The sequence below is a fragment of the Schistocerca gregaria genome, chromosome 6 (assembly GCF_023897955.1).
Source record: "Schistocerca gregaria isolate iqSchGreg1 chromosome 6, iqSchGreg1.2, whole genome shotgun sequence".
NCBI lineage: Eukaryota > Metazoa > Arthropoda > Insecta > Orthoptera > Acrididae > Schistocerca > Schistocerca gregaria.
This window is the reverse complement of record NC_064925.1, coordinates 31609417-31622981: the sequence shown is the minus strand read 5'-3', so window position 1 is coordinate 31622981 and position 13565 is coordinate 31609417. Positions and strand designations below refer to the sequence as shown.

At 36.6% G+C, this 13565-nt stretch overlaps 1 protein-coding gene across 1 annotated transcript in view; it reads right to left on the bottom strand.

The window, feature by feature from the left end:
* Nucleotides 1–8743: 8743 nt before the first annotated feature.
* LOC126278315 (uncharacterized) overlaps nt 8744–13565 on the bottom strand; it is a 199668-nt gene continuing 194846 nt past the window's right edge. The window contains exon 9 of the mRNA XM_049978334.1: nt 8744–9999. Within this exon, the coding sequence (XP_049834291.1) occupies nt 8994–9999 (1006 nt within the window). The 3' untranslated portion in view covers nt 8744–8993. The remainder of the gene's footprint in view (nt 10000–13565) is intronic.

The window sequence follows — 13565 nt, the reverse complement described above, 5'->3', positions numbered from 1 at the left end:
TATAAGAAAGCATATAACTGTCTACATTAAAATTATTGTAAATCCAGTTCAAAAATACTTTTATTGAATTTTAAATAGGATCCAGAACCTCTCCAGCATATTCCAACTTCATTTTGTTGTAATGTTATTGGAAATGTATTTACTTATTCCATGAAACTAGACTTGTGCCATTTGTCAGTAAGAGAAAATGCATTATTTCAGTTTCATTAATTGTCAGTTTGCTAGATATACATGTAATGAAAACACTTTTCAAAATCAAAGGCTTCCAGAACCTTCAACTTTTGATAAAATTGTTTATGAAACAATTAATTCCCATGTGTAAAGTCACAAAGTATTGCACTCATTCTCTGTCCAATGCCACGTGGAGAAATATTGTAATGGATCTTGCCTCCTTGGAACTTTCGTATGTCGATGGAAATTTTTAATTTCATATAAATTATAGCCTGAGCCGAGTTAATTTTCGTACTTAAATTGTATATACTCCACAGCTGAAGATATTTCTGCATATATTTGATCCTCAGAACAATATTTCTCCGATAAAGTATTTTTCATTTTTCACATCAAGCCATTTCCCAACATTGATTTTGAAGCGTGAAAATTAGTAATTGCAAATATCACCTTAAATGATTCAAGAACTACTTTTCAGTGAAGTTTATATCATTATGCTTCAGTTATCATATAAACAAAATTTCTGTTTTCATTTGTAATTTTTCTAATTTTATTTTTGATAACAGTCAACTGTCTATTTTTTAGATTGTCAAAATTTGCAACCTTTGTTATTCACTACTAGGTACATACATCTTAATGTAAATAATTATTTCCAGAAAGCATTTCATAGGTTATATCTGAAAAGCGGTTTCAATAAGACAGTCATGTTAATACTAGTCTGAATTACATCCTGTTCCAGAAGGTACTGGGTATAATAATACCTCATAAATAAATACAGATAATAAAAAGCAAGAATATTGCAGCAACTTATCACTGAAATGCCTTGGACGAATAATTTTGGCTTATACAGGAACAAAGAACACACCCTAGCCAATGAGACCACAACGACATTTGTCTACTAATACACACATCAAAAAAAGTTTTGCATCAACCCGGTTCCCAGAACAACCATACCAGAGCAGTGCTTACTAGACAGAGGGGGTCCGACAGCCGATCAGTATCAGTCGTTCCACCAGGAAAGAGGTACACGGCTTGTGTTGTCTGTAGTTCAACCATGCCTAGACAGTCAATACTGTGGTTCGATCGCATCTGCATTGTTACTCTATGCCAAGAAGGGCTCTCAACAAGGGAAGTGTACAGATGTCTCTGAGTGAACCAAAGAGATGTTGTTCAGACATGGGGGAGATACAGAGAGAGAGAGAGAGAGAGAGAGAGAGAGAGAGAGAGAGAGAGAGAGAGAGAGAGAGAGAGAGAGAGAGAAACTGACTATAACATACCTCACTCAGGCCACCCAAGGGCTACTACTGCAGTGGATGACTGCTACATATGGATTATGGCTCAGAGGAACCCTGACAGCAATGCCACCATGTTGAATAATGATTTTCGTAGGCATTCATCTTCATGGACAACAATTTGTGCCCCATCATGCACATCTCGTGAATGATTTCCTTCAGGATAACGACAACGCTCGACTAGAGTGGCCAGCATGTTCTCCAAACATTAACTATCGAACATACCTGGGATAGATTGAAAAGGGCTGTTTAAGGATGACGTGACCCACCAACCATTCTGAGGGATCTACACCCTATTGACATTGAGGAGAAGGACAACCTAGACCAACAGTGCCTTGATGAACTTGTGGATAGTAATGCCACAATGAGCACAGGCATGCATCAATGCAACAGGGCGTGATAATGGGTATCAGTGGTACTGGTGCGTACAGCAATCTGGACCACCACCTCCGAAAGTCTCTCTTTATGGTGGTACAACATGCAATGTGTGGTTTTCAGCAGCAATAAAAAGGGCGGAAATGATGTTTATGTTGATCTCTATTCCAATTTTCTGTACAGGTTCCGGAACTCTCGGAACAGAGGTGATGCAAAACTTTTTTTTTATGTGTGTATATTGTTCTAACATTCTGTCTTCCATAAACACTGACAACACTACAAAATATAGTCAGTTAAACACTCTGTAAGCCCATTAACATTTTATAGAAGGGAGGAACTTTACAACATGAAGCAATAGATATGGAAATAACACATCAAGATCGTCTGTTTGGATGCAGGGTCATCTCATAACTGCAGAGTCCGACACTCACAAAGACACGTACATGCAAACAGAAAGACCCTTCCTATCGCTTCACTGTCTTAACGGATATGTTTACTGTGCATCTCACACTGATTTCTGCAGTTACTTCATGCAGCGTACTTGTATGTTAGTGCTGACATCTATAAGCAAATGCTGCTGCTCTTGGTCATTAAGTGAGGGCTGCTGCCCAGTGTGTCGTCCATGGCAAGACGTAATGCCTGAAATTTGGTATTCTCAGCACACTAATGACAGTGTGGATCTCGGAATACTGAATTCTCTAACAATGGATGTCCCATAAGTCTAGCTCCAACTACCATCCCATGTTCAAATTCTGTTAATTCCTGACATGCAGCCATAATCATGTTGGACACCTTTTCACATCAATCACCTGAGTACATACAACAGCTGTATCAATGCACTGCCTTTTTTTTTTAAACACCTTGTGAACATGAAACTACTGCCATCTGTATATGTGCGTATCGCTAACCCACGAGTTTTCTCACTCCAGTGTACGTCTCTCCTTTTCTCACACTCTTACAACAACTTCACTTCAATTAACGTCTAACTGTTGCTACTGCTGTTACTTTCCAAGCTGAATTTAACTTCCCTATTGGAAGTGTGCAAAAGAAATAGATAGAGATGACTCCATAGAAACTACACTAAGTCATCTTGTCAATTTGACCATTAACACCACATGAATGGTTATTCACTCTTGCAAGACAAATGGAAAAGTTAATAAGACCCTTTATTTGAGACAACATGCTGCTCTCTGTTGACTTTTTTTACATTACGTATTACAAATGAAGTGACAGATACGGAAAAAGTACTTGGACATCACCTTTTTAAGTACTGGGTATCTCGTAACAGCAGCGAGTTACACTCACGAAGACACTGACATATAAACATACAGATTCTTCCCCCCCCGTCTCTCTCCCTTTTCCATACTGACTGCTTCACATTCTTACAGCAACTTCACTTCAATTAATAGCTCAGTTTCTACTGTTGTTACTTTACATGCTGAATTTAACTTCCCTACTAGAATTGTGTGAAAGAAGTAGATTCAGATGGAGACAGATGGCTCGATATGATGAGTACCACATGAAAAGTTGTTTGTTCTTATATGACAAATGGAAAAGATTACAAGACCCTTAATAGGAGATAACTAGCTGCTCTTTGCCCAGTATGTTAACACCCCACACAAAGTAACAGGTATGAAAATAGCACTTCGAAATCACTATTTTGGTTACTGCGTACTTTCTTAACTGCAGAGTCTGTTCACATGTATTTATCTTTGTGAATGACACACAAAATCTCCTCATTCTCACCACCCTCTCCCTTCTCACACATTTATTACAACTGTACTTCAGTTAATGTCTAACTGTTCATTCTGCTGATACTTTACCACAAACATGAGCTCACTTCCTTGAATTGTATGCAGAAATAGACAGAAAAGGTCCATAGAATCTACCTTAGTCACCTTGTCTACGGTGAGAAGCATGTGAGGAGCTATTTTTTCCTATGAAGGAACTAACGATTAGCCTTAACTGGAGATAACATGAAGCTCACTGGCCATTTATTTTACATTAAATACTACCCACTGCCACAATGTGCAGTTTGTCAGCAGTGGTATAAATTACAATACTAATGTAAAATCAAACAGTGGAGTAACCACGAGTTTTGCTGTCTAAAAATGTGCCTGTGGTATGGATTCGGAGGAAAAGCCTAAGGAAGTTCTGAAAAATGCCACAGAAGCCACTGTCTTAGTGCTTTCAGTATTTTGTATAGCTATTTTTAATTGGGCAAAAATTCACATTTAACATTGCTAATCTTTGAATTTAGCTGTTTTTCAGATACTCATATCAATAAAAAAAAATTTCTTTACACACACACACACACACACACACACACACACACCCTCAAAATGGACTTTTTAAGAAACTTGCAGAAGCTGGTGATTACAGTAAGTATAGTTTTACATTTCAGCGGTTCTAGCTCCTTTCGAAAGCCATCAGCACTCGTCAATGTACATCTAGTAATTTCTCAATGCTGCTAACATTTGTGATGTTGCAATAATAAGTGTCCTGCTGACTCAATTTAATTTCACATTCACTAGTAAAAGTATGTGCCCCATTTGAACACGAGTGTCCTTACAAATGCGCTTTTATGAAACCTCGTTTCTTCTGCGAGAGATTTCTACAATACCAGATCATCAATGTGAATCGTGTTACCTTCACTGCATGCAATGGGTGAAGCTTCTCCCCTGCACTGAGCCCCTCCCCCCCTTTTCCCACCCTCAACCCTAACTACATTTGTTTCTTCCACTGATTCCACAGGCCAATTGTTTGCAGATGGTACATTTGGATTTCATCCTTTGTTTAAGTCTACTTTTGTGAAGTGGCAGATTTTAGCCTACCACAATGAAGTGTGTTCTCTATACTGCAGAGCTGAAAAGAGAAATGATTTCTCTCATTGAGGAAACATCAAATCGTGTTGCAGGTCAGCGATTTGGGTTTGATGAGAATAATGTAAGACGGAGGAGATAGAAAACGAAAGAACTTTTAGCTTGTTCCAACAATCCTAAAGCATTTTCTGGGTGACAAACCAGTCACTAATATATGATGGAAGTTTTGCTGAATGATTTTGTTACGAGGCAATGATAGAAGCCTGTGAGTGCACAAATTATCCAAGATAAATAAAGCAAATTAAGTTGCTTGATAGCAGAAAATCACAATTTTCAAAGGAACCACAATTGGGTTGCCTATTTGATGAAACACTGGGTATTTTCTCCTCACAGGCACACTTCAGATGCACAGAGGCTGCTATAAAACCACGAGAAAAACTTGTTGAATTTCAGTTTCTCATAATCAGACAGTGCATCAAAAATGATGATCTTCATGGTCAGATATGTAATGTATCCCAAACGCTGGTGTATTTTGATATGTCAATAAATTATACAGTAGAAGTAAAACGGAAGAAAGATGTGAAGATACTGTCAAGGGGTGATGAAAAGCAGCTTGGAGAACTGCTGGCCATAAAGTGGCACCATTCACTATTTCTAAATGCAAGATGTTATCCAAGTTTGAGGTGCTTCCAAACAGCATTATTATATTTGCTATAAAAGTAGATGTTCCACAGAGGACATGGTATTAGACTGGATGAAACTTGTATAGGAATGTCATTCTGGCCCCTAGCTAGGTTTCCCACACATGCTTGTAGTTTTATATTCATGTACAAGTCATACCATCTAGGCTGTAAAGAGAAAAGTAGTAGAGAGAGAGAGAGTAGAATGGACTTGGCTGTTTGGATGACATCAATGCTATAGCCATTAGATGTTTGTTTAAATAAGCCATCATTTAAGGACAAACTTAAAAATATGTACACACAATAGCTAATGAAATAATCTAGTCAGTTAACACTTGGAGGATGTGTTAAGCATGCAAGTTTGTCTCAAGTGTAGGAGTTGATTGAGCAATCTTGGAAATGTATACCGAGTAAAACTGTTCATCATGCATTTAAAAAAGAAAGTTGTTTCTAATGCCCTTGATGGCACAGAGGACAATGCTATTTACAAATAAAGTAGCAACAAGAAATTGAGTGATGGTGACTTGTAATCACCTATGTAGTGATTAAAAACAGTATGTATGCATTTATGATAGTTGAGTAAAATTTCTGTTTTGTACTTTCACTTTTCATTTCTAAGTCATGTGACAGTATCCAGCCAGATGGAAAGCCCATGCCACTATGAATATGAACACATGTACATGTTTCTCACAATCAGGTTTATGTAATAGTTATTTACATCTTTTTGTTCTATTATCTGCTGTAAATTTGTATTCTTGTTTGACACATTACTGGGGATTACTCCATGGCAAAGATGTATTTGGTCTAACAAAAGCTTTGGTTTTTTTGCTGGGGGAAGCAGCTCACAAGTGATGCTGTCCCAGATTGTGAAAGAGGTTGATATCCTTATGAGACTTTATATTAGCATTTCACTGACCATACAAGAAAATATGAAAAATCCCGACTGTGTTCAGGTATGTGGTGCAGCAAGACTCGCCTGTGAAATCGCCACTCACAGCCTACCTGCATGTAAAAAATGGTTCAAATGGCTCTGAGCACTATGGGACTTAACATCTGAGGTCATCAGTCCCATAGACTTAGAACTATTTAAACCTAACTAACCTAAGGACATCACACACATCCATGCCCGAAGCAGGATTCGAACCTGCGATCGTAGTGGTCGCTCGGTTCCAGACTGAAGCGCCTAGAACTGCTCGGCCACACCGGCCGGCACCAGCATGTAATTTACTGTTGTGGCCCCCTGTATTATAGGCAGCTGAGCCCCAACTTGTTTGTCAGACAGTACTGACAGACACAGGAAACACTGCAGGAGAAATATTTTCTGCAGTGGTGACAAGACTTACGGTTCGCACTTGTGCTAGAAATGATTCTGTGTAGACTAATTTTATTGTTTAGAATGTTAAAAAAGTAATCTAATAAAGTACCCTGTCTAACCTCCCCCGGAGACAATACAAATCAATGTGTTGAATACACAGAATAATGTTCTTTGCTAACATTATAACCTTTAAATCAAGCGTGATACTCTGACAGGCCAAATTGTTACTTTCTTGGATGAAAACAATAGATTTCATTAAAAGAAAATATACAGTGGATGACATTCATGTGTTATAGAAAGACTGATGTACGACTCGAATGCAAAAGTCTTAGTGGTCCCTGATGCTGTAGTTCCGCTCGGAATATTTTAATAGGTATTATCGATTTTCACTGCTGTCAGTGTTTGCAAAGTAACAGTAATTTTACGTTTCTAACAGACAACATTTAATTCCAAGCAAATTACTATAAGTAAGTACTACTCCCCACAAATACCTGAAAGGTGGGGCCAGTTTATGCTTTATCCATCATACGCCGATGAGCAATATTTGTTTTGACTTTTTAAGTGCAACGTGAAATGAGGGTAAATTATGAAAAGTATAAGTCCTTTACAGATTACTTCATCTGCTTCCTTCATTTGTGACTGATGAGTGCTGTTTACAATGTGGCATTCTAGCAAAGACATTGTCATAGTACGTTCGTTGAACAACAAATTGTGAGAGTTTCTGGTTTTTTATCTCATATTCTGCAACTCCTGTTTTCGAAGTATTTTCTAAGATTTTGCTAAAATAATGGTGATTCATATAATGTCAATGTACACATCTACCATCATAGGAGGTGGTTTTTCAGGACAGAATTGTAATAATAAAAAATCAATCACATTGTGAACTGTCAAAAATAAAGTGCAGACAAGTGGAAAGGAGCATATTGATATGTAAAACAACTATTACCCAGGCAGTTTTTAATTGCATATATTTGTATAGGTTTCTTTACCAACCAAAAACACTATCATCTATTTAGTATGTAGCACTTCAAACAACTGTCTACCACTTGTACAGAAAGATATTACTATTATGATAGTGGATATTACCAAAATCAATCTCTCTCTCTCTCCCTCCAACCCCCCCCCCCCCCCCCCCCCCCCCTTGTTTGATGACAGTACATCTGCAAAAGCCTAGAATGCTCTTTATATTTAACAAGACTGCCAAAAATTAATTTTACCTCTACTGAGTATCTAATTTCTTCTTGTTTCTAACAATGTGCAAAACTGCTGCTAAAAGGGAACAGACAGTCATTTTTCCTTGCTTCGTTTTTTGAGTGGAACAGGAAAGGAAATGCTAGCAGTGATTTAAAGTACCCTGTGTCATGTTGAGGAATAGATATGCAGATGGAGTAGGAATGCTGGATTCCTGGGATACTTTGAAGACTTATTTTTATTTGTTAAAGCAAATTTAAAAAAACCAAGAGCTTCATTTAAAATATTAAATAGCCAAATCATTATTTGAGTGTACAACGCAGCACCAGTGGCAGATATTGCTTGTCTCTGTATCAATGACAAATACTTTATGATGTTCAACCCACCGTTAGTCTCACAGTACACAGATTGCCATGTATGTTGCTGCTGTTAAATGCTGTACACTCAAACGCTGGTATGGCTATAAACACCTTTTAAATGCAGCCCATACTGTTTTTCAAGGTGTCCTTTAAGACATATTTAAAAGCTATATAACACAAAGCACAAAAGATTTTTACTTTTATATTTTGTGGCACAATCACATGAGCATTTCACAATGCCATTATCAGTTTTGACTACTCATTGGTCATCTTTCATCAGTCAATAGATAAAAAGGACACAAAGACACATTATAAAACCTACCAAATTTTTATCTACATAATAAAAAAGAATCATTTTTATTATTACATATGTACTTGGTGGACTGTATACATCATATAGTTTATTGGTACCCTCTTCTTACATACTGAGAGTCTGGAAATGATCAACGGGTGGTCGAAATTGGTAATCACATTGTGAAATGTTTATGTAATTGTGTCAAAAATATAAGAATGAAAGACCTTAAGTCACTTACTTAGCTCTCTAAAACAGTATGTCATTTTTTCCAAAGCTTTACAGTGAAAGGTATAATTAATAGTTACCATAACAGTTTTTTATTTGTCAAATAAAAACGAAATTTTAATACAAGAACAGACACAACAATAAATTTAGTTTATACATATACAGACAAATACACAAGTATATCAATACACAGTAAAACTTTATCTATTAAACAAAACAAATTTTTAACCTTTAGGCTGACTAGTGGAACAGGCAGCAATAAATGTTACTGTCATGATGAGCTGTTAGAACCACTTACAGAAAGTTTTAATTTTGTAGTTAAAGAAATATTCGGAACTTTTATACTTAAACATTCATCAACACATAACTCATCCCTTGCAGTAGAAATGTCTGTTTCTCTGGTTTTAGGAATATTTGATTTTATAGAATTTTCAGGGTTAGTTGACTTCTGCTTTGGAACATCTTTTAAACTTAAGGTTGCAGATACAAAATGCTCTTTTTTGTACTGCAGTAAGTCTTGGATCACAGCTGACTTACTAGTTTCACATTTCAAAGCATGATGTTCCTCCATGGATGTTTTTACATCTTTTACAGAATTCTTTTTGCGTGATGCAGAAAAATCATGCGAGTTCTCTGAGCTGGAAGAACTGTAGGTCATTGCTTGTCGAGTTTTTTGTAGCATGCTGTTTGCCCATCCTATTCCCAGTTTCTCAAACACATTGTGCAAATCTGTTTGGTGAACACTAGTACTATGGGCAAATGGACATTCTTCTTCAATATTTAGGTTTCCAGACTTTGAAGATGTTTGGAACGACGTGTGTTCTGGAGTATCTGTGACGTTGTGTGAGCTACTTAAAATTTCTTTTGAAGTTTTTGCACCTAAATTTTCTCTCTCGCTATCCTCATTGGACAAGGCTGCTTCAGCCACTGAACTTTCATGTTCTGCAAGCTTCTTTTCATATTCATCTTTCAACCAGTGGTAAGGGCTTGTCAACAATTTTCGCTGTAAGAGTTCGGCCATTATATCTTTTACAACATCTCCACCACAATCTGATAAACTCTTATCTTCAGCAGATGAAGGCCCTTCCTCAACAGAACTATTGTTTTTCTCTTTAGTTGCAGATACTTCAGGGATAGAACTTTGCGTATTACTATCAATAATTTTATCTTCCATAATATTTGTGACTAATTCAGTAGCACTAGCTGCCTGTGCCTGAGGTACTTGTGGAGAATTCACTTCTATTATTGTTGACAGTTCATGGGGAGTACACATATCTCTGAAACAGAACAGTATAAGGTGTAACAGCAATGTAAAAGTTTTTGCAACAAAATACCATAGATTTCTTGTATATCAAACTGTTACATAACCTGATGTAGTAATCTGTTTAAAGAATAAGTAAAAAGTAAGTACTGATAATATTTTTGATGGAATCGGAGTACCTACTGACTCTTTTTTAGTTCCATAAACCAGAGACTGGACATTATTTTTAACACTGTCTCTGTCAGTCCTACTTGAACTATTCCTGCAACTTATGAAGTGGCACTCATCTTCTGTCTAATATCATCTTCATGGTGAATAATAACAGTCAAAAAGTTGCAAAATAAAGATTTATTGAAGTCCTTGACCACAATTTCGGTATATCTAAATTTACCTTCATCAGAAGCAAAATACACCTGAACAGGAAGGCACCGTCATAAGCAAAAAACTTTTCAACATAACTGACATAGAAGAAAAAAACACTTATAGCTTTAAGTAACCATGAAAATTACCAAAGTATTACATGCACAAAAACTTTTACTCACTCACTAAAATCACATCATGCAGTGAAGATGCATAAAACAATCGTGCCAAAGGCGTCATCAGTAGTTAAAATTAAAATATCACCTCCATCTGTACAGCGTAATTATAGAGAGAGAGTTGATGTGAACACGACATATTATCAATACTTAGCTTGTGAACTAGCCTAAAGAGGGTGTGGATGCACTAGGGCAGACAATTTCACTGACAGAGGGCACTTATAGTAACTGCAAGACACTTGCGAACATTAAACCACTGGGATACATACAATTTTGGAGGTTGTGCTAATTTAAACCCTCTGTCTTAATAAATAAAACATATGAGAACCATTCAAAACACCCTCATACAATAGAAAATATGAACACCAATTTGCCTGTGTCCTGGTGACAAACAGGTAAAGCTTGCGCTAAGGAACATATCCCACAAGAGAGGGCACTAGTCTTTTGCATGAGAACCTCGCGCAAATTAAGGGCTAGAATACATACTAGCAAAAATGAACAAAATATTGTAAATCAAAACAATCTATTGTCATGAACAAAAAACATAACAAAATCATTTAAACCACGCATTCACATCAAAAACCGCGAACAACAATCATCAAAAATAGTAAAATCCCAACGAGAGAGGAAAGGAGCATCTCACCATGATCAACAGACAAGAAAACTAGCTTCTAGTCAGTCATGGTGAGATACTCCTTTCCTGTCTCGTTGGGATTTTACTATTTTTGATGATTGTTATTCGCAGTTTTCGATGTGTATGCGTGGTTTAAATGATTTTCTTTGTTCATTTTTGATAGTATGTACTCTAGCCCTTAATTTGCACAAGATTCTCATGCATAACACTAGTGCCCTATCTTGTGGGATATGTTCCTTAGCGTAAGCTTCACCTGCTTGGCGCTAGAACACGGGCAAATTGGTGTTCATATTTTCTATTGTATGCAGATGTTTTAAATGGTTCTCATAAGTTTTATTTCTTTATTTATAATTATGATGTACAGATGGAGGTGATGTTTTAATTTTAACTACTGATGACACCTTTTGCACGATTGTTTTATGCATCTCCACTGCAGGATGTGATTTTAGTAAGTGACTGAAAGTTTTTGTGCTTGTAATACTTTGGTAATTTTCATGGTTACTTAAAGCTATAAGTGTTTTTTTCTTCTATGTCAGTTATGTTGCTAAGGTTTTTGCTAATGAAGGTGTCATCCTGTTCAGGTGTATTTTCTTCTGCTGAAGGTATAATGAGATGTATCAAAACCTTGGTCAACAAGGATTTCAATAAATCTTTATTCTGCAACTGTTTGGCTGTTATCATTTGCCGTGAAGATTATCAACAGTTGCTGCTTCAGCCATGTTTAAAATTTTTCTAATATTATCAATAGCTAAGTCCTTCCTTCATATGTATACTTTCAAACTGAATTTTTCACTCTGCAGCAGAGTGTGCAAGATGGCCTCAAAACAGGCACATTTGGCTTTCAGGGGCAAGTGCTCCATCTACTGAGCTATCGAAGAACTGCTCACGACTTCCCCAGAACCTCATCTCCTACCTTCCAAACTTCACAAAAGTTCTCCTGACTACATGCCCACTATCTCTGGCCAGCCTCACCAACTAGAGAATGCTGTCGTTATTTTTTCGTGGATTTTCTACTGTTCAAAATTATTATAAAAAGTAAACAATTAAAAATATAAAAAAGGTACAAGCTAAGAAGAACAATAAAATAACAATATACACAACATCTTGTTACAAAAATAACATGTCAAGTCATTATCCAACACTCACAGTGGTTACTTAAAGTCATTTACCACACCTGCTCATGCACCATATTTCAAAACTGGAAGAATTATGTTTACAGAGGGTACATGAGCATGCTTGGTTTCAAATGCAAGCAGTAAAGTGTAAAAAAAAAAGTTTAAAATGTTGTAACATCACAATTGTGAAATCAGAATTAAGAGTATAACAGGAAACTTAGACAAATGGGGAGTACACATCTAATAAAATGAAACAAATTATTATTTTATTACAGTAATTAGGAAGCATATAAAACTGGAAAAGCAAAGTAGCCAATTATAAGTAAAAGCTTCATTGAAACGAGAGAGTTTTGCCAGCAACGAACCACAGAATGAAGAAGTAGAATTAAATGGCAAATGTTTTACATTTCCAATAGGGATCTCAACCTGTTAGTGGGCTTTCCATTTCCTTCTTGTTCCTTTCAGTTAGAATTCTGAACCGCAGTGAGTAGATGGGATGGGGGGAATGGCTATGTCATGTCCTGTGTGACTGAGAAATGTACATGGGAGTGGGAACTGCTGCAACAAATATAGTGAACCATGGAAATCATATAACAACGAACAACTATCTTCTTATGGGGCACTACATCACACGAACTAGGGAAATCAACTGCCATAAAATATTTAAAATTTTAGTATTGGCTAAATGCAATTTGTTCATTTAAAATCCAGCCCAGACAAAGTTGTTTGTTTACTACCAGAAATTTCCATTTCCTTTAACAATTTAAGAAGTTTTCTGAAGATTGCAAACACTAATGGCTAAATTAAACATTTGTCATTTAACAGTACTTTTCCACATTATGCCCATCACAGGTAAACTTTGGCGACTGAAACAATGATATTTTTACTTTTACTTGGTTACTTTGCTTTTCTAATTTTATATGCTCTCTAATTTTTGTCATTGTCATCTCCAGATCAGAGACTCAATTGATGCAGCTCTCCATGATAATCTATCCTGTTCAAGCCTTAGTCTCCCTCTACAAAAATTACCACCAAAACTTCCCTTCATTACCAAAGTGACACCACCTTGATGCCTCATGGTATGTCCTATCAACCAATCCCTCCATCCACTCAAACTGAGCCATAAATTTCTCTTCCACCCCATTTTGATTCAATACCCCCTCTTTAGCTATTGAATTTCCCCGTCAAATCTTCAAGATAGTTCCATAGCACCACATTTCAAAAGCTTCTTTTCCCTTTTTGTGTGAGCTGTTTTACTGTCCACGTTAACCACCCACACAAATACCTTCAGAAATGA